This window comes from Piliocolobus tephrosceles, chromosome 4 (genome assembly GCF_002776525.5).
Source record: "Piliocolobus tephrosceles isolate RC106 chromosome 4, ASM277652v3, whole genome shotgun sequence".
Taxonomy (NCBI): Eukaryota; Metazoa; Chordata; class Mammalia; order Primates; family Cercopithecidae; genus Piliocolobus; species Piliocolobus tephrosceles.
The window spans coordinates 130352978-130380777 of record NC_045437.1 but is presented as its reverse complement, the minus strand read 5'-3'; the positions used below and the strand labels follow the sequence as shown (position 1 = coordinate 130380777).

Genomic DNA, 27800 nt, shown 5'->3' with positions numbered 1-27800 from the left:
CAGGTCACCCAGTTGGGTAGCAAGAGGCAGAGAATCCACACACCAGGATGTGATCTCTGGGAGGGCGGAGAGCTTCGTTCGGCACTTGGTTCTCTGCTGCATCCCAGGCCCGACACACAGCAGGCATCAAATGTGCTGGCAGCCTCTGGACTACACCTCTATTTACTGTGGGGTTGGGTGGGCTACGGGGTCCATGAACTGTGCTTGCTATGCCCTTAACAGATGCTCTCAGTTGATTCTGGCAACAACCCTGGGAGGCTGGGGGTGTTTCCCACATGGAAACAGAGCTCAGAAAGGTTGAGTTACCCCGATCTCCCAGCTGGTAAAGGACAAAGCAGCATTTAAAAGTCTGTCTGTCTGCTCCATGAGGGTAGGGACTAAATCTGTCTTCTAGAACACCACAGATCCTGTTCACCTAGCACAGCCTCTAGCATAAAATTAATAACAAATAGCTTTTGTGTATTTTAAAAAATGAATGAATAAATGATTCCAAAGTCCCTAGCTCTCTACATTATAGGCAGGAAATCTTATATACAGTCACAAGGCCCCCTGCAATCCTACAAGCTCCATAATGAGTGTATCTATCTAGGCGGAGGAACTCCTATGGATGTGGGTGTCAGGCTAGTTTCAGCTTCACCCCATCTAACCCTGTTCTCCACAAATACTCTTAATTTTTAAGATTAAAAAAAAAATGGTTTACTTGTTGAAGAGAGAGCATCTCACTATGTTGCCCAGGCTGGTCTTCGAACTCCTGGGCTCTAGCGATCCTCCTACTCGAGCTTCCCAAAGTGCTGGGATTACAGGCATGCACCACGACGTTGGCCCTTCCACAAATCCTCTTGACTTCAATCTCCCCTTTGCTTATGCTACTTAGCAATTTAATTCCAGAGCCTTTCCACTAAAGAGCTATATGATCAACAGGACTTACTGTTTTATTCTAATGATAGCATTTAAGTCAAAGGAGTGGCTCTCTAACAGGAAACTTTTTGTGCTGTAGGTGCTCCCCAGCCTGACCTTTTTTTAAAAAACAAAAACCCTCTTTGACTTCTTGCAATTATTGAAGGCAAGAAAGGTGCTTCCTACTCTTTGCAATAAAAGGCACTGCTCATACGCCCAGCAGACAAGTGTCTTTCCAAGAAACCAGGGGAGACAGATTTTGAGCAATTGATGGAGAGGGTGTGAAACTACTCTGAGGACGCCATGCTCTGGCAGGCTGTTTTTACAGTGTAAGGCAGTGCAGCGGGCCAGGCACACACTCTGATGATGACTGTCCTGGATTCTACAGAGTGGCAGCCACTTACTAGCCATGTGGTCTGGGATAAGCCACAACTTCTTGGACCTGTGCTTCCTCATCTGTGAAATGGAAAGAAGACAAGTAGATAGAATTGTGGTGAGGGTGACATGATGGCTTAGTGTGCTCAGAACAGTGCTCTTTATAAACCTGTGCTCAACTCAGACCCAGCTCTGAAATGACAGTCACAGATACAATGACGGTGGTTTGGTTTCTGGATGAGATTTGGTATGGGGGAGAGAGAAAGCCAAGGACAAACAAGAAAATCCTTCATCTGTAAGAGAGTGCTTCAGTGGTGCTCAAGGAAGGGAGAAAGCTGTGGTGACCACAAGGGTTGGAGGCCAGGTAGCCTCCCCTTCCCACTCTGATCTTAAGGACCTGCTGTAGCCGCATCCAAGATTTCTGGCCCCTTTCTGATCCTGTAGTTAGGAAACATCCCGGATCAACAGGTCTCCAACACCAGCCATTCCTGGGCTTCCAAGGTAGACCTGGCGTGAAGGTGGCTCTGGGTACCCTGCCTGGCTGAGCTTCCTTTCTCCCTCAGGAAATAAAGAAAAAGCTCTCGTCCTCTCCTTCCTCTCTCAAAAGCAGGGCTGCATCTCCAGTCTCTGGCACAGAGTAGGCCTTGATAAATAATCAATGAATGGATGGAAGGAAGGACGGATGGATGAAAGAATGAAAGCAAGCCCATTTCTGACAGGCTGAATCAGTTCCTGGGCCCCATTTTAAAAACAGAGACCAGGGTGAGGTTGTGGGTGGCTGTTTTCTTTAGGAGGAAATTGTGAAAATGCCTCCCAGGTCAGAAGTGGCATTCAGCCAGCTGGGTCACCCACGGGCCTCCCTTCTTGCTGGGAGGACTTCCCTGTGTCAGGAAGGAGAAACTGCTGTGATGACGTCACACTGTGGCCTCAGGCAATCCCTGGTTCCTTTGTGCTCCGCTTTACACGTGACCCAAATAAGTGTCACTGACTGAAAGCAGGGCCTGCCGGGCAGGGGCCATTTGTAACGCGTATAGCTGGCATCTGGGGACTGCGTCCCACAAGTGCTTCTGTCCTCGTATGGAGGATAGGAGTTATGGAGCTATCTCCTGTCACGAAGGTTTTGGTGTCACTGCTTTAAAGAAAGCTCACTCCTAAATAACCAGGGGCTACCTCTGGCCCAGGGGGCTGCTGTGCTGAATGTGTGGGCACTGGGGACCCTGATCCTTTGTTCTGACCCCTGCGGGGAGCAGGGAGAATGAAGAAGAGAGACCATCTTGGGTACTGCCCTTGAGGTTCAGAGGGGAGACGCTTCCAGATACAAGAGCTGGTCCTGAGGGCTGATGTTTTAATCGGGGTCAGCACAAACGCTGCTCTGCTGGCTCAGAAGGAAGTGTGCCCAGGAGTCTCCCAGCAATCTCTCCATGTTCTGACCTGAGTCTTCCTGGCACAGCCAAGGAAGGACGTGGTCTGGCTGTACAACGAGGGCCATAGTTGTACAGTGGCTGAGAGCCACTGAGTCAACCCCAAGGTGACAACCTGGGTCCCCATTACTAGCCACATCCTAGCTGTATGCTTTTAGGGAAGTGTCCTAACTTACTTACTGGGCCTCGGATTCTTCCTCTGATATTTGGGGAAAATACCACTACAGCCTACCTTATAGAATTGTTTTGAGGATTCAATTAGTAAATCTGTGTAAAAAATTCAGAACACTGTGTGACATATAGGCTGGGCACAGTGACTCATGCCTGTAATCCCAGCACTTTGGGAGGCCAGGGCAGGCAGATCACTTGGGGCCAGGAGTTCAAGACCAGCCTGACCAATATGTTGAAACCCTGTCTCTACTAAAAATACAAAAAGTAGCTGGGTGTGGTGGTGGACGCCTGTAGTTCCAGCTACTCGGGAGGCTGAGGCAGAAGAATTGTTGGAACCTGGGAGGCGGAGGTTGCGGTGAACTGAGACTGTGCCACTGCACTCCAGCCTGGGTGACAGAGTGAGACAGTGTCTCAAAAAAAAAAAAAAAAAAAAAAAAACATAGCAGGGCCTGGTGGTGTGCATGTGCCTGTGGTCCCAGGTACTGGGAGGCTGAGGTGCAAGGAGCCGTGATCATGCTACTGTACTCCAGCCTGAGTGACAGAGTGAGAGTCTGCTTCAAAAAGATAAATAAAAATAAACACTCAAGAAACATTAACTATCCCATCACCACTGAGGCTAGGATTTACCCTCCACCCCTAGGTTGCCATTACAGAAAAGAGAAATGTAGTGAGATTACAAGTGATTTTTATTTTCTTATTTTTAGTTTTTCCCATCTTCTGGTTTTCTACAGGAACAAATATTACTCTCCTGCTGATAAAAAACACCTTAAACTCCTCAGAAGGCAAGACCCTGATGCTGGGAATCTAGAAGCCAGAGCTAGCAGAATAACTGCCATAGAACGTTCCAGAATGTAGGTCTGCTCCGGTCCAAGAATATCTCAGCATGAACCTGTTGTACAAGTACCTACAAGTCGGGAGGCGTCAGACTTCCCTAGAAAAGTCCCAGAAAACCCACCATGTCGGTGACAAAGAAGAGACTTTTCCTGTCTAGACACCGCAATGCTTGTAATTAAAATTAAGATTTCAGAGGTGGAGGGAGGCAACACACACTCCTTAAAGGAAATCTCAAAAATCGAGGCAAATGCTCCACACATAAAAATAATATCTAATCTCAGCACCAAGCGATAGAACAGTTCGACGTATCTCTTTTGAGTCTGAAACAGATTTCAAAATCAAACAAAGGTGCCCTGCCGGTGCTAGCTATCACAACCGACAATACTGATAGGTAAATGCCTGGGTGGTGAGGGGTGGGCTGCTGTGATCAGGGGCTTCTGAACACCGCACGTTCAATTAATTCGTGCAGCTTGAAATACAACCCTCACTCCCGGAAAATAAAAATAAAATTAAAATAAAAAAAGCCATGCAGAGCCCAGAAAGTTAGGCCCTGGACAAACAGGTCTGGGTGTTAAACTTGCTAAGGCAAATTGAACAATTTAAGAGTTTCCGGCCCAGCCAGCTGTCTGACAGGGAGTTTACACAAAATCCCTCCCCTGAAATAGCTCCAAGCCTGCCAGTCTGCAGAGATGGGAACAGGAAATGGAAAAATCACCATGTCCTCCGCTCACTGTGCTGTGACATTCGAGCCCCGTGCCCAGATTTGCTCAGCATGGTCCTCACTAATGTGACAGACCACCCTTTCCAGTTGCCCCGAGCTGCGAGGCCACCACCCAAACGGCACTGATTAGAGATGCATCACTGATGTCATGGCAGTCTTTTGGAAGAAAGATAAGCAATAGTCACTTTAATTGCACACGTCAAATATAAGACCTGTTCTGATTCCTGAAATGTTCAAACATTTGAAAGGCTCAAGCTTTCAAATGCTCCCCACGGCAGGGAGGAAATGGAGTTTCCTCCTGGCCACTCTTGCATGAGATGTAGGGAGCTATTAAATTATCTCCCGTAAGGGCGCTGCCACGTTTCCTTGCAGATTTAGGTTTAATTCTATCAATACATCTCATGTTTTGTCAGAAATACACCCCTGAAAAAGATCACCTGGAAATATTGCCCCATTTGCAGCTGCTGCCTACATTTAGAGCCGTGGAGGCATCTCAAGCATTCCCAGCTTTGGGGAGAGCTGATGTGTTTAACTTCTCCAGGCTAGGAAGCAGCATATTCGTTCATCCTTGTCGACCAAAAAGGATTAAGACTGCTCTCAAGTTTCTGAAATCTCCAATGGGGAGACCCCATCCCGCCCCCTGCCTTGTTGTCAAAGAAGTTGCTTTTCAGAAGCAACAGTTGCCAAGTAATCAAAGCAGGGGTGAGTGGGGGATGGAGGATGCAGGGGGAGTGATGCTGGTTTACTGGGAGGAAGACAGGCCTCTCCTAGAATCTCCTGAAGCCCTACTGCAAGCACCTGGCAGGCAATAGCTTTTAGTGGTATCTGCCCTAAGACATGAGGCTTAACAAGCACTAAAAGCAATCGGTCTGGAAAGGATTCCCTGTCTGTACTTCCTGGACAGGGCAACGCAGAAATGCAGGGCAAAGGCACTCGTGGCTGGCAGCACAGAAGAAAAGCCCCAAGTGGACACAGGTGAGGGGCCAGGATAGAGAAGAAACACTGCTTGTTCTTTTATAGTTTATTGTTTAGGTACAGAATCAGTCAAATAAATGTTTTTCTAGAAGGCAGCTGTGCTTACCACTATGCCACCGATGTTAACAGTTCCAAAGGCTCCCACAAATAAAGTTAAATTTAGGGAAAACGGATCTCATCAGCTGTTGGTTGAGTTAAAACTTCCGTAAGGCAATTTGGCACTACTTATCAAAATCTTCACAGTACCGACCTGTTGACCAAAACAATTTCACCTCTGGGAGTCTCTCTTACAGACAGACTCATGTAAGTTTGCAAAGATATAGGGAAAAAGCCAGTCACTGTCATATTGTGTATAGCAGTGAAAAACAGATGGCAACCTAAATGTCCAAAAAGAGAGAAATCATTACATAAATGACAGTGTTTATAAAACAAAGAACTTTGCAGTCAATAAAAAGAGTGAAGTAAATCCACAAGGGCTGATGGAAAAAGAGGGGTTCCCTAACATACTATGAAGAAAGCACCTTTAGCAGTAACTCAGCTGTGTAAATATATCTGGTCAATTTTTGTTATTCATGTCAGTTATGTGCTATAAAGCCATTGTGAACGCTGAATTAGTGAATACTGAACCACTGCTCCTAGGAGAAGGTACAAGGTTAGGTTCCTGGCCGGGCGCGGTGGCTCAAGCCTGTAATCCCAGCACTTTGGGAGGCCGAGACGGGCGGATCACGAGGTCAGGAGATCAAGACCATTCTGGCTAACACGGTGAAACCCCGTCTCTACTAAAAACTACAAAAAACTAGCCGGGTGACGTGGCGGCGCCTGTAGTCCCAGCTACTCGGGAGGCTGAGGCAGGAGAATGGCGTGAACCTGGGAGGCGGAGCTTGCAGTGAGCTGAGATCCAGCCACTGCACTCCAGCCTGGGCGACAGAGCGAGACTCCGTCTCAAAAAAAAAAAAAAAAAAAAGTTAGGTTCCTGCAAGCCTCTGATCACATTTCATCAACTGATCAGCCTATAACTTTGTGTTGTGTATTTGTTTAATACATTAATTCATTAATACTGAACTCATGGCCAATAGCGTTATAACTTCTGCCTGAACAAAGCTTCTCTAACAGAGACTTTTTTCTACAAGGCACATTACAGCCTTCTTGACCTTGGGAGCTCTAGACAGCACTTCAACCCTGTTCTTGGAGACTTGTTGACACCAAAATCACCAACAAAAAGCACAAAAATATGAAAAATGTCGCACTAAGTCCACTAAAAACACATTTGTTTACAGTGTGAGAGGTGAAAGAAGAAGGCAGAGTGCTTCTTACTGGACCTCGGCTTGGAATAAGGGTATGGGTCAATCCACGTGGGACACACGGCTCTGCGCATGTTTGCAAAGCACCACAAAAGCGCTGCCACTGATTCCAGGTTTACAAAAGAATTTTTTTGTTTTTGTTTTTTTTTGAGACAGAGTCTCGCTCTGTCATCCAGGCTGTGGTGCAGTGGCGTGGTCTTGGCTCACTGCAACCTCTGCCTCCCAGGTTCATGCCATTCTCCTCCCTCAGCCTCCTGAGTAGCTGGGATTACAGGCGCCCACTACCACACCCGGCTAATTTTTTTTTTGTATTTTTAGTAGAGATGGGGTTTCCCCATGTTGGCCAGGCTGGTCTCGAACTTCTGATCTGAGGTGATCCACTCGCCTCGGCCTCCCAAAGTGCTAGGATTACAGGCGTGAGCCACCGTGCCCGGCCTACAAAAGAGTTTTAGCAAGTAGGCAAATTCACAAGAACAGAATCTGTGAATAATGAGAATCAACTGTGTGTTTGTATAACCATGGAGCAATTCCAAAAAAATACACCAGATCAAAATCAGAAGACACAAGAAACTGTTCCCAGGGGTTACCTCTGGAGAGTGGGATGGGAAAAGGATTTTTACTTTATTCTTTGGATCTCACTTTATAAGTGTGTATAATAATTATAATTTTAAAAATCTATAGTAAGGGCCCGGTCCGGTGGCTCATGCTTGTAATCCCAGCACTTTGGGAGGCCGAGGCGGGCAGATTGTTTGAGGTCAGGTGTTCAAGACTAGCCTGGCCAACATGGTGAAACCCTGTCTCTACTAAAAATAAAAAAAATGAGCCGGATGTGGTGGTGTGTGCCTGTAATCCCGGCTACGGAATCCCCAGCTGAAGCACGAGAATCACTTGAACTCAGAAGGCAGAGCTTGCGATGAGCCAAGATCATGCTGCTGCACTCCAGCCTGGGTGACAGGGTGAGACCTTGTCCCAAAAAAAAAAAAACAATCTATAGTAAGGAGATGGGCCTTTTCACAGGTAAGCTCAGCACAGCATGACCGACTCACAGAGCTAAAGGACCCTGCTCTGCAGGAGGACCAGAGGCAGAGAGGGGGGCTTTCCCACCCCCCCCCAAAAAGAAAGGCCATGCCATCACCTCCTGCCCGACACTTCTCTCTCCTAGGGAGGAGGACAGGGGCCAGCATGAAGGTTAGCACAGGATGTGGCCCCACCTACAGAAACCAGAAGTCAGAGCTTTACTGTAAGAGTCAGATCTATCAGCCTCACCTTCCACTGCTTTTCACAGACAACAGGGAGTGGGCCAGGGGCAGGAGGGGCTCAGAGGACAGAGGAAAACCATTCACCAATGAGAAACCTTGTTTTCTCAGGAACAGGCTCAGGCTCAGGGTCTGGAAGTGACAGTGAAAGAAAACAGATGTTTGCAAAGAAAAAGTACGATGGAACTGCAATTAGATGGGGAAGGAAAAAGAAGAATGGAAAAGGAAGGAAGAGAGGGAATCTGGCAGTTTCGTTCACTGAGTAGCGTGTAGGGGTGTAATCTATGATTCATTTTCCCCCCATAAATGAAAATGTTTATTTTCCCAATTATGAAAACACATCTAGGTTTGGAAGGATTTGTGTTTTTGTTTGTTTGCTTGTTTTTTGTTTTTTTTTGAGACAGAGTCTTGCCCTGTCGCCTAGGCTGGAGTGCAGTGGTACAATCTTGGCTCACTGCAACCTCCGCCTCCCAGGTTCAAGCAATTCTTCCACCTCAGCCTCCTGAGTAGGTAGGATTACAGGTGCGTGCTACCGTGCCTGGCTAATTTTTGGAATTTTTAGTAGAAATGGGTTTTCACCATGTTGGCCAGGCTGGTCTCGAACTTCTGATCTCAAGTGATCCGCCCGCCTCGGCCTCCCAAAGTGCTGGGATTACAGGCGTGAGCCGCTGTGCCCGGCCAAGGTCTGGAAGGATTCATACAAAACTGTGTGAGTGGGACTGTGAGCAAAGGGGAGAAACTAATTTTTCGCACTAGGTACTTCTGTACCTTTCAGTCTTTTTGTGTTTGTTTGTTTTGAGATAGAGTCTGGCTCTGTTGCCCAGGCTGGAGTGCAGTGTCAAGATCTCAGCTCACTTCAGCCTCCACCTCCTGGGCTCAAGAGTTCCTCCCACTGCAGCCTTTCAAGGAGCTGGGACTACACGCATGTGCCACCACATCTGGCTAAATTCTTTCAGGTTTTTAAAAGTAAAAACATATCTCACACTTCTTGTACAAAATAATAAGGTCTTACAGTTAAGGCCTAGCTACCCTAGCAAAAGGTCACCTCTTGCCCTCCTGGCTTTCTCCCCAGCCCTCCCTCATCTCCTCAGGCTGGTCCATGCCCTGGGGCCAAAGACTCAACACTGCAGCCATCTCCAGGCAGCAACCACCAAGCAAAAACAAAACTCCAAGGTGTTTCCAAAACTCCAACATAAAATTACCACACGACCCGTAATCCAACCCACAGGCATATACCCAAAAGAATCCGCAACCAGTGTTCAAATATAACTGGTACCCAAATGTTCACTGCAGCACTGTTCACAATAGCCAAAAGGTGAACATAACCTAAACATCCATCAACAGATGACTGGATAAACACACTGTGGGATATACAATGGAATATTATTCGGTCATAAAAAGAAATGAAGGCCGGGCGCGGTGGCTCACTCCTGTAATCCCAGCACTTTGTGGGGCCGAGGCAGGTGAATCACCCGAGGTCAGGAGTTCGAGACTAACCCGGCCAACATGGCGAAACCCTGTCTCTACTAAGGATAAAAATTAGCTGGGTGTAGTGGCACACACCTATAGTCTCAGCTACTCAGGACGGTGGGACGGGGGGTGGGGGGGCGCTGAAGCAGAAGAATTGCTTGAACCTGGGAGGTGGAGGTTGCAATGAGCTGAGATCATGCCATTGCACTCTCGCCTGGGCGATAAGAGCGAACATCTCAAAAAAAAAAAAAAAAAAAGAAAAGAAAAAAAAAGGAAGGAAGTACTGATACATGCTGCAAAGTGGATGATCCTTCAAAATTCTGTATGAAGTGAACAATGCTAGACACAAATGGTCACATATTGTATAATCCCCTTTATATAAAACAGCCAGAATAGACGAATCCATACAGACAGAAAGCAGATTAGTGGCTGCCAGAACTGGGCGGTAGGAAGAAAAGGCAAGTGACTGCTTAATGAGTACAAAGGTTCCTTTTAAGGTGATAAAAATGTTCTGAAAGTAGATAGAGCGTGAAGGTGCTAAACACCATTCAACTGTACACTTTAAAACGGTTAAAATCCTGAATTTTATGTTGTGGCATGAATTTTCTCTCTCTCTCTCTCTCTTTTTTTCTTTTCTGAGACAGGGTCTTGTTCTGTCACCAGGTGGGAGGGCAGTGGCATGATCTCAGCTCACTGAAACCTCTGCTTCCCGGGCTCAAGCAATTCTCCAGGATTACAGGCATGTGCCACCATGCCCAGCTAATGTTGTATTTTTAGTAGAGACGGGGTTTCTCCATGTTCGTCAGGCTGGTTTCAAACTTCTGACCTCAGGTGATCCACCCAGCCTGGCTAATTTTTTTTGTATGTTTAGGAGAGAAAAGGTTTCATCATGTTGGCTGGGCTGATCTCAAACTCCTGACCTCAGGTGATCCACCCGCCTCTGCCTCCCAAGGTGTTGGGATTATAGGCATGAGCCACCACGCCTGGCCTTCCTATCTATCTGGAAGCAGATTTTAAAACCTGAGATTGACAGGTGGGGGGGCAAGAACCCCAGCTCTTCTTATCTTAGAATAATTTTTTACCAAATTAGTAGATCTCCAGACTTCGTGAGGCAAGGTGACCCCCCACGTGGCCCACAATGGCCTGGGGAGAGGGGAGGAGGGAAGAATAGGATTTCAGGCTGTCATGGAAACTTTTCTTCCCTCTGGTCTCTGCAGCATATGGCAGGTGTCCTGAAAAATCGTTCCTGCTGCCCGAGGCTGTGCTGCCCTCAGACACGTGGGTGGGGGCGTCTACCTCTCCGTCTGAAACACCCCCTCCCTCCGACAAGGCGGCAGCAGCACAAAGGAGTCTTCAGTGTGTGCCTCATATCCCAGCTCCCCAGAAAGACACTCGGGGAGAGCTTCCATGGCCCCATGGAAATATAAGTCCCCTGCCCTCAGCAGGCCTCGATGCAGCCCATAGATCACAGACAGCAGCAGGCCAAAGGCTGTGGCGTGATTTCTCCTGTGCTGCTTGAAATATGATGCCCGGTGTGCCCTCCACTGCCAGAGGTGTTTCACAAGCCCCACAGATGAAAGGGAGCTGCATGTTGATTTGGGGTGCTGAGACAGGCTGGACACCCAGCAAGACTGGCTCCCATGTGTAACAAGGGAATCCAGTCGGCCCAAGGTAGAGAAAAATCACCAAATGTGAGGCTGTGAGCCTAAAGCAGCCAACAGGATCATGAACAACAGCAGGTAAAAGATGCCAGGGTGGAGAACGAGACAGAATTCTGAAAACTCTAAATCTGTGCTTCTGAAACTGGGTGATCGTGCCCACGGGGTTTATGGCAGCCTGCCAAAAAGCAGACAAAGCCACAGAAGAAAGTGGGTGCCATAGTCCTGCAGCACCAAGCAGGATGAAGGATGGCGGGGCAGGGAGGGGAAATAAATAATGAAATAGGACAGAAACATATCTCAGAGGAGAATGTAAAATCTGACTGTCAAGGATAAAATACCAGATGTCAAAGAAATGTCCTAATTGTCCCTAGCCACTTTGAGCCTGAGGCCTCTGGGGCATTCCATTCCTCTGCATTAGGGCAACCTGGAGAAGTGGAGAGGCCTGGCTCTTAAGGGACCATTAGCACCGTTAGTTTCATTGACTCCACAAATTATTTTTGAGGTCTTACTATATGCCAAGCTCCTTTCCATCCCTGAAACCTGCTATCCATGGGGGTGGGGGGGATGGCTGTTAATTTAAAGCACATGATGCTGAGGGTCTGCATACTTGGGAGGCCTCACCTGCTTAGGGCAGTGGGGGAAGGTTTTCACAGGGATATAGAGCCTGAGTGATGTTTAACCAGAATCAGGGGGGCAGCGGGAGGGCGGGAGCAGCAATCCAGGCAGAGGGAACAGCATGTGCAAAGCTCTATGACAAGAGAGGACTTGGCCAGTGTGGCTGGAACCCAGGAAGTGATGAGGAGAAAGGCACAGGTCAAAGAGGCAGGAACTCAAGGGTTGGTCTTTATCCTAAGACTGCCAGTAAACCATGGGCTGATGTTAAGTGGCAGGGTGGCATGGCAGAACCGTGTTTTAAGGAGATCATTCAAGTGGCAGCGAATTAACACAGTAATCCCTACCAAGGCAGACAGACAGATGGTCAAAGCTATGCTGTGTTTTTAGTGAGGCCTGTTTGGAAGGTGCAAACCCCAAGAGGGCTGTGCCCAGGCCTGGTGACCATACAATGGGTCCTGCTTAGGTCCAAATCAAGCAGCCACATTTCAAAACACCTCTAAGAACAGTGGTTGCTAGGGTTCCCCTCCTAGCACGTTTAGATCCCCCATACCAGGAAGCAGGAGACAGGAGGTTGAGGGCACAGGTTCTGGCACCATGCAGTTCTGGGCTCAAATCTTATCTGCCATATACTACCCAGGCAGCCCCAAACCGGCTTCTTCACTTCTCTGTGCTTCTGTAAAGTGGGGTACACTAACAGTATCTGTCTCCTAGGGCTACTGTGTGGATTAATTGAGACAAGCTGTTAACATCCTTATCACTTGGTCTGATACATTATAGATGCTAAAAAATGTTGCATCTAAAAATGTTGATGCTAAAAAATGCTCAGTGAAGGATGAACATATAAGACGTGCAAAGATCGTCAAAATGTAAAGTGATCTGGAAGCAGCCAGGCGCACTACAGGCGAGGAGACTGCACAAGCGCGGAGGAAGACGTAGGTTTTCGCTTACTTGCAAGCAGGAGGCAGGAGACAGCCACAGTGTAGAGTTGCTTGGAGGTGCTGACATTGTAGCGATCCATGAAGTGGTCCAGCAGGTAGACGGCCAGGTGCCGGGCTGCAGGGCAGAGCTGGCAGTGGCTGCTCAGCAGGGTCAGGATGTCCACGAAGAACCGGCGGCTCTTCAGGAGTGGGGAGTGGGCTCGGAAGGTGGGCAGCTTCAGTTCCTGGAGGACAGGCGGGGCGGAGGGATGACGGTCAGGGCTGCCTCCCGAGAGTCTAGGCTATCCCAGGAAATGGGACCTCAGGGCCTGCCTGCTGACTGAATGCAAGGCAACGACTCCCTCCATACTCTTATTAAAGTTTTCCTGCAAGTCCCAGGATGGCAGCCCCTCCTGGGCTATCTCCCATCTGCTTTCACTAAGCACAGGCTCATAAAGTATCAGGGACCTAGAGGATGACAGAGGAAACCAGTCATTCCTTCCCAAGGGAAAGGTCTGCTATTTGAGATACACAAGGTCATAAAGGAATAAAGGCCTTGGAGTCTGAGGTCTCAGTCCAAATTCCTTTTTTCCCCCAGGGTCTGTTCTGAATTAACACATCCAAATTCTGATTCCACTACTCAGCCAAGTCGTGTGACCCTGGTCACCTGCCATCACCTTTGCTTCCTCCTCAAGAGCTGAGAGCTAAATTTAAAATGTATGTGAAATGCCTAGCACACCTGTGACCTCTCAGGATCCACATCTCATTCTTTCTGAGGGTAGGATTACGATGGATGGGTTTTTAAAAAAAATCAACCTAAAAAAGTTGTTGAAATAATGGTACAAGGAACTCTCAAATACCCTTCACCTCAATTCCCTAATTTTTCACATTTGCCTTCTTTCTCTCTACATGCATATACATGTTTTTTCTAAAAGTAGGTTCAGATACCATACTTCCCACGCCCCCAGGAGGTGACTAGATGACTTTTACTTCTACTTTGCAATTTACATACTGCCACATTACCTCATTTGTCTAACTCAAGAAAAACCAATAAAAGATATCAAACCAACAAAGATTTTTACAACATAAAAATGTTCTTATATGCAGTATCTCTCATATTTACCATTTAATCAAAGTAGATTAGACACTGCGTTTTTTTTTTTTTTTTTTTTCTTGTTTTGTTGGAGAGGCTGGAGTACAGTGGTGCAATCACAGGCTGGAGTACAGTGGTGCAATCACAGCTCACAGAAGCCTTGAACTTCTGGACTCAACCAGTCCTCCCACCTTGGCCTCCCAAGTAGCTAGGACTACAGGCATGCACCACTGCACCCAGCTCATTGTTTCTGTATTTTTTGTAGAGACAGGGGTCTCATTGTGTTGCCTGTGATGGTCTCAAACTCCTGGCCTCAAGTGATCCCTCCCACCTTGGCCTCCTAAAGCGCTGGGATTACAGGCCTGAGCCATCACGCCCAGCCTAGACACTACTTGTTTAGGAAATGTCTTTGCAACATTTTGCCAAAGAAGGGAACTAAAAAGAAGTGAAATAGAAGGAAAACAGGAAATAAGTTGGCAGAAAAGGAATGTGAAAGCTCACTTATGGCAGGCTCACAAGGGGATGAGATTGAAACAAATTGGTGCCTCTCTTCTATAGAATACCTCTCTCTAACCCTGCGGCTTACTCAACTAGCAGCAGATCCAGGACTAGAAAGGGATATCTGCTCAATCATTCATTTCTTCAAGAGCTATTCATTCATTCATTTCACTCAGTAAGTATCAAGTATGTTCTCTACACTGGGCGTTATCTAGGCACTGGGGGTACAATCTGGAATAAGATAGATACAGACCTAAATGTAAGACTTACAACGATAAAACTCTCAGAAGAAAACAGGAGGAAATCTTTATGGCCTTAGATTAGGCAATGGTTTCTTAGATACGACACTAAAACAAGATGCAATCAAGGGAAAAATACAGAAGTTGAATTTCAAAACTTAAAGTGTTTGTGCTTCCAGAGACACCATCCAGAAAGTAAAAAGACAACCTGCAAAATGGAGGAAAATATTTGAAAATCACTTGTTAATAAAAGACTGTATCCAGAACATATAAAGAACTCTTACAGTTCAACAATAAAAAGGCAAAACAACCCAATTTAAAAATGGGCAATGAACTGACCAGGCAGTTCTCCAAAGAAAGTATAAAAATGACCAACAAACACATGAAAAGGTGCCCAACAATACTAATCATTAGGGAAATGCAAATTAAAACCTCGGTAAGATACCACCTCACACTCATCAGAATGGTTGTTGTAAAAAAAAAAAAAATCAATACAAAACTGAAATGTATATACAAGCGCCGGATAGGGGCAAATTGGAACCCTCATATACTGCTGGTGGGTAAGTAAAATGGTGCAAACACTGTGGGAAACAGTCTGGAAACTCCTCAAAATCTTAAACATAGGGTTCTCACATGACCCAGCCATTCCAGTCCTTGGTATATTATACCTAAGAGAAATGAAAACATACAGCCACATAGAGACTTGTATATGAATACTCACAGCAGCATCATTCCCAACAGTTCCCAAGTAGAAACAACGCAAACACTTATCAACTCATGAATGGATAAACGAAATGTAATGTATCCATACAACAGAATATTACACGTTACAACAGGGATGAATCTCGAAAACATTATGTTAAGTGAAAAAAGCCAGTCGTAAAAGGCCACATATTATATAATTTCGTTTATATGAAATGTCCAGAATAGGCAAATCCATACAAACAGAAAGTAGATTAGTGGTTGCAGAGGTTAGGGGTAACAGTTAATGGGAAATAACTGCTAATGGGTATATGGGGTTTCTTTTTGGAGTTATAAAGCTCTTCTGTCATTAGACAGTGGTGACGGTTGTACAGCTCTGTGAATACACAAACAACTAAACTGCACATTTTAATTTTTTTTATTTTTAATGTTGTGGGTACATAGTAGGTGCATAGATTTGTGGGGTATAGGAGACGTTTTGATACAGGCATGCAATGTGAAGTAATCACATTATGGAGAAGGGGGTATCCATCCCCGCAAGCATTTATCCTTTGTGTTACAAACAATGTAATCACACTCTTTTAGTTATTTTGAAATGTACAATTAAGATATTATTGACTATAGTCACCCCGTTGTGCAATAAAATAGTATGTCTTATTTCTTCTTTCTATTTTTTTTTGTACACATTAACCATCCCCACCTCCCCCACAACCCCCACTACCATTCCCAGCCTGTGGTAACCATCCTTCTATTCTCTATGTTCATGAGTTCAATTGTTTTGATTTTTAGATTCCACAAATAAGTGAACATGTGAAGTTCGTCTTTCTGTGCCTGGCTTATTTCACTTAATATAATGATCTCCAGTTCCATCCATGTTGCAAATGACAGGATCTCACTCTTTTTTTATGGTTGAATAGTACTCCACTGTGTGTATGTACCACATTTTCTTTATCCATTTATCTGTTGATGGACATTTAGGTTGCTTAATTGCACGTTAAAAAAACTAAATTTTGGCTAGGTGTAGTGGCTCACACCTATAATCCCAGCACTTTGGGAGGCTGAGGTGCGTGGATCGCTTGAGTTCAGGAGTTTGAGACTAGCCTGGGCAACATGGCAAAACCCCATTTCTACAAAAAATAAAAAAATTAGCCTATGTGGTGGTGCATGCCTGTAGTCCCAGCTACTTGGGAGGCTGAGGTGTGAGGATCATTTGAGCATAGGAAGAGAAGGTTGCAGTGACCCGAGATTATGTCACTGCACTCCAGCCTGGACGAAGGAGCCAGACCCTGTCTCAAAAAAAAAAAAAAAAAAAAAAGTGAATTTTATGATATGTGAATTATTATATCTCAATAAAGCTGCTATAAAAAAAAACAAGCCAGACATATCACCCACGGTCATGGAGTCCACGGTCCAACAAGGGAGAGAGGTGGCAATCCAGCAACAAGACAGTTGCAGAATTCCAAACTGTGATGAACTAATATTGCAAAGGAAAGCCTCAGATGCTCTGGGAGGCCCCATCGTCTCTGGGGGGGAGGGAGGCCTGTGTCCTGAAAGTGAGGCTGGGTTTAGATTTCACACTGATTACTTCTCCTCTGGCCTGATCCTCCAGAGAGCTCAGAGGCCAGGACTCAGCTATTTTCGCAGCCCTAGAGCTTTGCTCATGGAAGGCTCTCAAAACCTGAATAAATTATTTCTTCTCCCTTATGTTTAATGAAGAAATTGAGTTTCAAAAAGTCCCTGAGTCCCTGGGCTTTATCTAACTGGCAACAGATCTGAATTAGAAGACTTTCAAAGTATTCTTTTTTCCAACTTTTTCTTTTTAGTTGCTTGGGTTTAACAGAGAATTTTTTGTTGTTGTTGTTAAGTCATGGAGCTTGGCTGGGTGCTGTGGCTCACACCTGTAATCCCAGCACTTTGGGAAGCTGAGGCAGTTGGATCACCCGAGATCAGGAGTTCAAGACCAGCCTGGGCAACATGGTGAAACTCCCGTCTCTACTAAAAATATAAAAATTAGCTGGGTGTGGTGGTGTGTGCCTGTAATCCCAGCTACCCAGAAGGCTGAGGGAGGAGAATCACTTGAACCTGGGGTGGAGGTTGCAGTGAGCTGAGATCGTGCCACTGCACTCCAGCTTGGGTGACAGAGCAAGATTCCGTCTCAAAATAAATAAATAAATAAATAAGTCATGGGGAGCTCTTTTAGCCCCAGCTTAATTTCTTTAAGGAAAAGACCTGATGTGTTTGCGTATTCTTCATCTTCAAGGTTTGACGAATTTATGCGGCCACTATGGAGTTCAAACTCCTTGAGGGCAGGCCTGGGTCTCCTTTGCACATCACTGTTACTTCAGCACCCCAGTGTGATGAGAACAGGGTTAAGTGCCTAATAACTAGTTGTTGAAGGAAAGAAGGGGTGGGGAGGGAGGGAGAGGCAGTAAAGCAAGCAAGGAAGAATTGCAGTGGTAGATACAGAAGGTCCTGGCCTACAGAGGGAAGTCGTGACCAGCTCTATAGAGTAGCAAGTCTGTGGGAACTTCAAAGAAGACAGATTGAGCCAAGTTGTACAATTTACCTGTTGAAGATGCAGGAAAGGTAAGGATCTCACTAGGAGATACAGCACCTGCAAAGCCACACAAGTGTCCCATCTGGGGAACATTCACCCAGGCAAGGTGTGCCTGGACACAGGCTGGAAACGTGGGCAGTGGCCCAGCTTTCATGCCCTATTAAGAAAACTGTCTCGCCCTACTCTGAGGGCAATAGAAACTGAAGGGATTAGAGCAGGGCACTGGCCTGGTCTGAGCAGCCTTGCATAGAGATCTTTTGACCAGCTTCTTCCTAGAGTAAGGCCAGACAGCTGGTAGCAGCAGCCAGTGTGGGGCTGCAGCTCCCCTCAACAGTGCTCCCACCTTCCAGCAGCTCCCACCAGATTGCAGGCTACATGGGTATTTCCTCTAAGCACAGGGCTCTAAGTTCAGGGTCATGACAAGAAGCAGCCATAGTCACAGATCCTTGGTGTCTGGTGGGCTGCAGCTGCCGGAAATTAGCCTTAGCCAAGTGACCTCTGGCCAGGCCACGCTGCCTTCATCAGTACAGTCCAAAGCCCCAAAACACAAGTCAGATAGGGAACGTCTTGACCTCCCTTCCCACGCAACTGGCCAAGCTCAAAGCCTTCTAGATTTTCCCTTGAGCCAAGTGAGACAAGAGAGCTCAAGGCAACACAAAGAACGTCTTTCCTGTACATGCTTCTGGAAAAAGGGTCCTTTGCCTTGAGCAGATTCTCGAAGAAAGACATTGGTGAATAAAAGAAAAAGTTAGGGACCAGGTGCGGTGGCTCATGCCTGTAATCCAAGCACTGCGGGAGGCCAAGGTGGGAGGATCGCTTGAGGCCAGGAGTTCAAGACCATCATGGCAAAACCCCGTCTCTACTAAAAATACAAAAATTAGCTAGGCGTGGCGGTCCCAGTTGTACAGGAGGCTGAGGCACGAGAATCACTTGAACCCGGGAAGCAGAGGTTGCAGTGAGCCAATATTGTACCACTGCACTCCAGCCTGGGTGACAGGGTGAGACTCTATCTAAAAATAAATAAATAAATAAATAAATAAATAAATAAATAAATAAAAGGCAAAGAAAAGAAAACAGGAAAAGTTATGGACCACTGGAATGCACAGCAATACATGTCAAGAAGGGATTAGTAGGTACAGCGTGCTGGAAGGGGCTGGTCTCAAGAGGGCAGGATTTTGAAGCTAGAACACCGGCTCCCTGGGATGCTCTTTCTCCCTATTTCTGTTTGTCCCTCAAATACTGATATAAATGTCACTTCCTAAGACTTCTCTGACCTCTCCATCATTCCAAATCAGGTTCCCCTTATTCTCTTGATAGTCTCTTTTTTGTGGTCAAAAATTTACTTATTTATGTAGCTGGCACAGATGCAGACATTCAATAAATATGTGTTGAATAAAAAAGAATAAATACAGAGTCACTCCCTGTACCAACCACCTCACCTCCTGCCCCCACATACCGGGGATTAGCTTGATACCTACAGAGTGTGAGGTCAGGCAGTTCTGGGTCGGAATCTAATTCCACTATTGACTTGACTTTGGGCATGTGAACTGACCTTCAGTGTCCTTATCTGAGAAATGGGGGTCACGCTGCCGTAAATGTAGAGTACTTGGCGATAACAGCAGCTCAGCAAGCCTGGTGGCCCTTCCTCTTCCCTCAGGCTGGGGAATCAAGTCTCAGAGAAGTTGAATTGATCTACCTCTGTCACAGGCTCTTTGGGCTTTCAAAGAAAACTGCTTTGAGAAACGTGCAACAAGGCTTTCTACCTTAGAGCTGAGGCACCTCCATCAGTGTCCTCTGCAGAGCCCCCAAACCAAGCAGAATTAGCAGCTCTGAGCCTCAGCTTGTTCTCACTGGGAAATGGGAGATTCTTTGGCATAGAAAAAACAACGTAGGACTGCAGCATGCCTATCCTGTTTAGTTTGAGAATCCAACTGATCACTTGGCTAACCCAATTACGGGGTGCGGGGAAGGCATTCATTACAAGGGCTTTGCTCTAAGGGACTGCATTCCTCCCCAGGCACTCTTGACCTAAGTCCACTTGAAAGCCACAGCAGCGCACTGCAGGAGGCCAGCCCCTCTGCTGAGTGGCCTGGATTCCAGAAACAAAAGAGCAGCCTGCCCTAGGGCGGCTTCTAAAGCTCTCCCCAGATTAGGCGGGCACTTGGCAGGCACTCAGCAATCAGGCAGGCGCTGGGCGGGCAGGAACCCGGCCAGGCAGGGTGACCTTCCCCTCAGCATGCCTGGCAGGGCCACAGACGGCGTGAGTGTGGGCAGCAGAAAGGCTGGGGGAGGCTGGAGAAGAAGGCGGCTGAGGTGGGAGGGGAGGGCAGAGGCTTCCTGATCACTTTCCCTCCCCAGCTGTTGGCCCTTGATCACCTGACTCACGGAAGCCCATCTGCCGCAGGAGTAGCTAGAGATGAACAGGTGGAGGCACGGACAGATGGCCGTGGTGGAGTTCCGGGAAAAAGAATTCCACCTTACAAAAACCCCTGCTTTTGTCATCACAGTCCTTTATTATTATCATTATTTAACATACTAGCTATGGGCTAGCAAAAACTAAGAAAGAGATAACATCAAAATATTAACAGTGGCTACAGAGCGGAGATTGGGGTGGGCACTGAGATCTTGCATGATTTTCACGATCATGCTTTTCAAAAGCCTGAATTTTTCAAAAATGCTCAATGCATAACCACTTTATAACTTCAGTTACTATGTGTTCAGTTTGGAAACAAACAAAAAGACTAGATACCCACTGTATTAAGGCCCAGCTAAAAATTTATCCCCAAGGATTTCCCAGCAACCCCACATCATCCCTTTAACAAAATCAGCCCTGTCTTAGTAACACCCCATGCCCAGTAAGTGTCCCACTTCATCTTCCTACAATGCAAAACCCCTTTCAGAGGAATTTTCCATTTTTTTCTTTTCCTTTTTATTTTTACTAATTATAAATTATATGTTCACTGATGAATGTTAAAAAGAATAACCAACATCATTCATAATCCCTCACTTCGAAGGATTCAGAGAGAAGTACTACTAGGTTCTACCTGGATTCTTCAGATATTTCTTTGTGCAAACTCGCATAAAATGCCATAGCAAGCTACAACTGCTTCCCACTCCCCACTCAGAGAGCACGGGAAACAATGTTTGCAATAGCTGCCTAGTTTTTCACTGTAAGGTTGTGCCATGACGTCATCAAATCCAGATTTTGGGCACGCAGGCTGTTTCTCTTCCTTAGGGTCCCTGGTTCAGACCATTCCTCAGAGGCCATCCCTGACCTCCCTCCTACCCAGCAGCCTCCTGTGGACTTCCCACCGCCAGCAGTCACTGCACATTGAAGCGTGTTTAGGAACTGTCCCCTGCCCCCCACAGAAGGGGGTCTCCGTGAGGGAGGGAGCTGCTTTTCTCTCCTGCCCTTGGCCATACCCTTGGTCCCTGGCACAGAGTAAGGGCTAATGAGTAGCGGCTGGCTGAGTGAATGAATGTCCGAATAAATGGAGAGTGTTTTGAGGAATTTTCCCTCTGCCTGTGGCCCTCTATGCCCTCCCTTCCCCTCGGGGCTCCCTTATCTACCCTGGCTTCCTTCTTTAGGGTAACCCATGGTGGGGGTCACTGCCCCCCCCCCAAAGTGGGAAGCCCCAGTGGGACATATGAGCCAGCATTTCTGAGACCAGAGGAGCCATTCTGAGCCATTCTGGGGGAAGAAGAGGTAGCTTCCCCTTTAGAAACCACTCTCCTTGCTGCCCAACAGTTTTGCCTGGGGGTTCTCAAGCAGAAAGAGGATTATCTGAGAGGGAAAGTGCCCTGGGAAAGGCTAAGGACTCATGAATTGCAGCCCACCTAAAACCCCAAACTGAGCTACACAAGAGAGACAGAGAGGCAGCAGGGCTGCCTGGACAGGTCTCTTCCAGGCAAGTGTCTGGTCCTCGGCTGCTCTTCCCAACCCCTGTCCCCAGGTGCTAACCTTGGCAAGAGTGGCAAACACTTCCCGTACCTATGCTAGGCTTAGACGTGCCCAGGAGTGCAGGTGAGGCCAGGTGAAATGTAGTCACTCAAGATCCTGGGCCCACAGCCAGATGTGCAGGGCAGAGACTGCCCCCAAGAGAACCACATCTCTCACTGCTGCATAGCCGGGGAGGGGGAGGAGAAAATTCAGCACGTGCTCTTCATATGCAGGCTTTGAAGGCATTTTGAGGCTAACCTCAGAGGGGTTAGAAGGTGACATGTCCTATGAAAGTTCTGCCAAGCGCCCTTGGTTTCTTCTATTAGGGGAGGAAATGAAGTCCTCAGTTTAACCTTTAGTGTCCTGCACTGCATTATTTTCTTCTAATTGCCTTGAGGTTTTACTTCTCATTATTAATCTACTTTTCCTTCAGACCTCAGCTTAAAAGTCACTTCTTTTTTTTTTTTTTTTGAGACAAGAGTCTTGCTCTGTTGCCCAGGCTGGAGTACAGTGGCACGATCTCAGTTCACTGCAACCTCCACCTCCCGGGTTCAAGCGATTCTGCTGCCTCAGCCTCCCAAGTAGCTAGGATTACAGGCGCCCACCACCACACCCAGCTAATTTTTGTAATTTTTAGTAGAGACGGGGTTTTCACCATGTTGGCCAGGCTGGTCTCGAACTCCTGACCTCAAGTGGTCTGCCCGCCTTGGCCTCCCAAAGTGCTGAGATTACAGACGTAAGCTACCATGCCTGGCCTAAAAGTCACTTCTGAAAAAGGTGTTTCAGGCTCATGCTTCTGTGAGATGCTCCCCAAGCACCAAGGACTTTTTATCTACTCATTCATTCGCTCTTACTGTCCTCCTGCCTGCTAGACTATAACTACCATGAGGGCAGGGACTGGGCTTGTCTTGTTCAGCTCTGTGACCCCAATACCTGATACAAAAGGAACACTTGATAATTATCAAAACCTCCATATTTCAGGAATGGCAAATACTTGAACAGGTGAGAAAAAAAATTATTTGTTCCTGATCTTAGGTTGTATAAACCTATTTATCATAATGAGCAATTCCCAGTACTCATGAAGACCAGTGAGGAGGCACAAGAAATGGGGCAGGGGCTGGGTGCGGTGACTCACACCAGTAATGGCAACACTCTGGGAGGCTGAGACAGGAGGATCGCTTGATAAGACCAGCCTGGGCAACACAGAAACACCTCGTCTTTACGAAAGAAAGAGAGAAAGAGAGAAAGAGAGAAAGAAAGAAAAGGAAAGGAAAGGAAAGAAAAGAAGGAGGGAGGGAGGGAGGGAGGGAAGGAAGGAAGGAAGGAAGGAAGGAAGGAAGGAAGGAAGGAAGGAAGGAAGGAAAGGAAAGGAAAGGAAAGAAAGGAAAGAAAGAAACTGAGGGAGTTGGATTCCAGCAGAAAGAGAAAGCTCTGTCCTTGCCTTGGGGTGACATGTGCCTCAGTCCACCCAAAACCAACAGTGGGTTTCCACGGAGGAAGCGGGCCAGTGTTTATGGAGAAGTGGAAGCTTCAAAAATTATAAACTATGCATCTAGCAGTCATTTTTCAAAGGCAATGTTTCCCAATGTGTGTTCTGTGGCACACCAGTCCCAAGTTATGCTCCCTGAGAAAAAGGGTTCTGTGGGCCACAGTTTGGCGAAACACTGCATACTACATTGCTCCCTAAAGGAAGCCTATAGCCCAGTAGAGGTCCTGAAACATTTGTTCGGCAAAAAACTAATATACCTTTGGAAAACTCTAGGTTGAATTTATCCACAGGACACTCCTCCTGCCCTCCTCCTTCTTGAGGGGCAGAGTAACAATATCCCAGAAAGCTGACTCTGGGAAAAGGTGCTTGAGGGTGCTGGCTGTGGGGCACTAGTATGCTGGAGAAAATGAAACTCCGCTGCATCCGCGAGACGAGACTCGCAAAAATCCCTGGCGTGATGCCTAATAATTTGATGATTCTAAGCCTGGAGATTTACTGAAAAGCTTGCTGAGATTAAGAACCACAGCTTTCACCTGCAGAGATGTCCCGGTAAGAACGTCCACATGGCCATGGCATCAGGAGCCTAGGAGAGGCTTACAAAAAGCACATGCCAGCTCACAGAAGCCCCAGGCAGCCAAGTGCTGGGTGTCCTGCCTTGGGAGGTCCAGGCGCCCATCTCTTATGTATTATCTATATAATACAGTGACTTCCCAGGTGGGGAACCAGCAGGTTGTTTAAGGAGGGGTGAACTGGCCCAACTTGGAAATGGAGCAGGTCAAACTCCCATGCTGATCACACCTGGGATCACACCTCTGAAGAGCCGCTGCACTCAAGCCCGGGCATCACAGTAAGACCCCCGTCTCTTTACAAAACAAAACAAAACAAAACAAAAACGCTAAACTGCTTCCGCCTTGGAAACCCTCTGTTGCTACTTGGTAGACCGAGGCACGTGCCATCCTAGGGCAGGAAGGACACAGTCTTCTCTTTCCCCTGAAATTTAGCTCCTCCAGTTTCTCATACCTTCCCACAAGTCTTCATGAGTATTTGGAATTGCTCATTATGATGAATAGTTTTATAGAGCCTTCTGAGATATATAGATATATCTATATATACAGATAGATATACATTAAAAATACATAACTTGAGGCCAAGCATGGTGGCTCATGCTTATAATTCCAGCACTTTAGGAGACTGAGGTGGGAGGATCACTTGAGGCCAGGAGTGAAACCCTGTCTCTACCACAAATACAAAAAAATTAGCCGGGCGTGGTGGTGCACGCCTGCAATCTCAGCCTCAGCTACTCCGGAGGCTGAAATACGAGAACTGCTTGAACCTGGGAGGTGGAGGTTAGAGTGAGCTGCATTCCAGCCTGGGTGACAGAGCGAGACTCCATCTCAGAAAACAATAATAATAATAATGTTTTATTTAACCAATAATACTTAATCACTATAGAAATTTTAGAAAATACAGAGGAGCACAAAGAAAATTAAAGTCTCTAGCAATTCCACCAGCAGGAAAACACCGGGAGTACGTACACATGTCGGCATAAGCACGTCCAGTCCTGTTTCTCTGCGGGCACGCATGCCCACTTTTCTCTCTCTCATGGGACTATCTCCTCCCTTACAACTGGAACCTAAATGCTATGTGCATTTGCTATGTCCCCACACCCACCCTCCGAGGTGGAACCAGCACTAGCCCTAGTAGCCAGGAAACTGAGGCACAGAAGTATAACTGCCCAGGCCACACTGCAGGTGAGTGGTAAATCCTGGGCTTGGACATCAGAGGAGCTGGCTAGGGCTTGGGGTATGGCACTACTTGGAGGGTGACAACCACTTCGTAAACAGCTCAAGGTGCAGTAAAGTAGGGCTGAGCTGCTCTCAAACACCAGCCACCCAAAAGAAACCACTCTGCTCTCCTCCTCCCATCTCCCTACCACGCCTATCCCCACTGCTGCCAACAAGAGCCCGGGAATCCAGGTCTTGGGCTGGGACAACAGCTAGAGGGGTCTTGTCTAAGAACAAAGAGCTGCAGAGAGGTGAAGAAACACCATGTGTAACCAAGGTGACCAACAGGAAGTGGAGACTTGCAAATGTAAAGGGGCAAAGAAAGGGGGAGAAAGGCTGGCTCTTCAGAGGCCTCAGTACACAGCATGACCTGAGAGGCCCAGCAAGGTGGGAGGCTCACCCGCCTTCCTCTCTCTGCCCCGATTGCTTCATAAGACCCAAGGAGGCATTTTCCGTAAAGCATCAGCACCTCTGTGGGAACACTATTTCAACATTCTTGAGAGGTTGGCCCGTCACATGAGGCCAGCAATGCCTGTAACGTCCCCTCCTGCTGAAGTCCAGCCTGTAGCTTCCTTCCAGCAGAGTGAAAGGTAACCCAGGCACCACATCCGCAGCCGGCGTCTGTACTACTCCTGGGCAGATGGCAGGCAGGCCAGCTCCAAGCACACCTCCTCATTCCCGGGAGCCAGAGCCACTGCCCTTCCAGGCAAACTCTGTACCGGGCCCGGCCACAGCTGCCAGGGCATCCACAGTGACCACACACATGCCTGTGCAACCCTCAGTGGCCCCCCTCATCCAACCCATGGCTCTGGGGCCTCCAAACATCCCCACAGACTTGGCCCCCCATCCAATCCACGGCTCTGGGGCCTCCAAACACCCCCCCACAGACAACATTCATGGCCTTTTTAAAAGACACCACACCCCCCAACTGAATTCTTTACTTCTGTCAGCTTCCTACAGGACCGCATCCCCCATACCTTCTGGAGTGGAGGACTGGGGTGCCCCTCATCCTCCCACGCCCTCTGTTATCCAGGGGAAGAGGTCCCGACGTGCCCCTCCATGCTGGTTCTCTGCCACAGGTCCAATTCTTGGATCTCTCCGCTTTCCTCCTGGATCACTCTGTGGAGTGCCTCCAAAGCTCTTCCCTCCACACCTCCAGCTCCTGTCCCCGATTTCCAGATTCCTTTTGTGGATTCTCCTGGGAGCTTCGACCCTAATGAGAAGCCCAAAATGGGACAGTAGGGTGACTGCACCACTACCTCCTCACTGAGACTCTACTTCCCTACCCATCTACTGTCCAAGGTTTCTCAAATGGGTTGCCAGTTGACCACGTGCATTCGAATCCCCTGGGGACCTATTTAAAAAGCAGGTTCCCCCCTGTATTGGGATGAATAGTGTTTCCCTGACAACTCTTGTCTACTCAAAACCTCAGAATATGACCTTATTTGAAAATAGTCGGCCGGGCGCATTGGCTCACACCTGTAATCCCAGCACTTTGGGAGGCTGAGGAGGGCGGTTCACAAGGTCAGGAGATCGAGAACATCCTGGCCAACACGGTGAAACCCTGTCTCTACTAAAAATGCAAAAAATTAGCTGGGTGTGGTGGTGGGCGCCTGTAGTCCCAGCTACTCAGGAGGCTGAGGCAGGAGATCTCTTGAACCCGGGAGGCAGAGGTTGCAGTGAGCCGAGATCGCGCCACTGCACTCCAGCTTGGCGACAGAGCGATCTGTCTCAAATAAATAAATAAGTAAGAGTCCTTACAGATGCAATCAAGTTAAAACGAGGTCATATTAGATCAGGATGGGTGCTAACTCAGTGTCTTATGTTCTCATAGGAAGAGCAAACAGAGACAGAGACACACAGAGAGAAGACGAGGTGAAGACAGACAAGGAGGATAAGGCCTTGTGAAGATGGAGGCGGAAACTGGAATGATGTGGCTACAAGCCAAGGAAGACCACAGATAAAATGCCAGCTGCCGTCAAATGCTAGAAGAGCAAGAGTGAGCCCTGGCCTGCTGACCTCCTGATGTCAGACTTGTGGTCTCCACAACTGTGAGAGAATAAAGCCCAAAGTGTGTGGCGCATAGTCACAGCAGCCCTAGGGACCGGACACACCCTGTATTTCCTGTCTCACCAAATCAGAATTCCTGGGGATGGAGCTGAGTACCTATCTATGCTTTACGAGTTCTCCACTTGAGCCTGATGCTCAACTATAAGCTCCATGACACAATGTTTGTTCATCCCCAATTGTGAAAACAATTTTTGTTCATCCCTTATGTAGTGGCTAGCACAGTGTGTAGCACGCAGTTGGCTGCTAAAAACAGTGTGTTAAATGCAGGAATAAACATGCATGGATATTCAAGAACCACCAGTGCCTTGGTCAGTACATTTAACTCATCCTTTTTCCTTCTGAAGCAACTTTAGTAATTAAACCAGATAACACACACAAGGCATTTAACAGTCGCTGGCCCTCTGCAGGTATCCAGTGAACATCAGTCAATTCCCTTCACTTACTGGGCAGTGGGAGTCCTTCAACTGACAGTTTCCTGAAGAGGAAACAAGAATAATGTTTACTACGAAAAAGGTTAAACAAGCTCAGCTAAGGAAAGTTACTTTGTTCCAACTAGCAAGAAACTTGAAATCTTTCCTGCTTTTGGTCCTTTTGACCCTATTGTCTAAAACCTGTCAAGTCTCCTCACTTCCTCCCCTAAGTTCAGCTGCCATCGCTTCGGGGCAGCTGCAATCACTGTAATAACTAGTCTCCGAGGCCAGGGTGCATTTCCAGGGAGCTGGCCTTCCCCTCCCCACCCTTCTCATTGCCCTCCATGGGTTCTCAGGATAAGGTTCAAACATCTAGGAAGACCCACATCCTCAAAGCCAGTGTT

The 27800-nt window shown here is 47.3% G+C and overlaps 1 protein-coding gene across 2 annotated transcripts in view; it reads right to left on the bottom strand.

The window, feature by feature from the left end:
• CCNJL (cyclin J like) overlaps positions 1 to 27800 on the bottom strand; it is a 58141-nt gene that overhangs the window by 15570 nt on the left and 14771 nt on the right. For both annotated transcript variants that reach the window (XM_023218864.2, XM_023218863.2), the window contains exon 3: positions 12646 to 12859. In XM_023218864.2, the coding sequence (XP_023074632.1) occupies positions 12646 to 12859 (214 nt within the window). The remainder of the gene's footprint in view (positions 1 to 12645; positions 12860 to 27800) is intronic.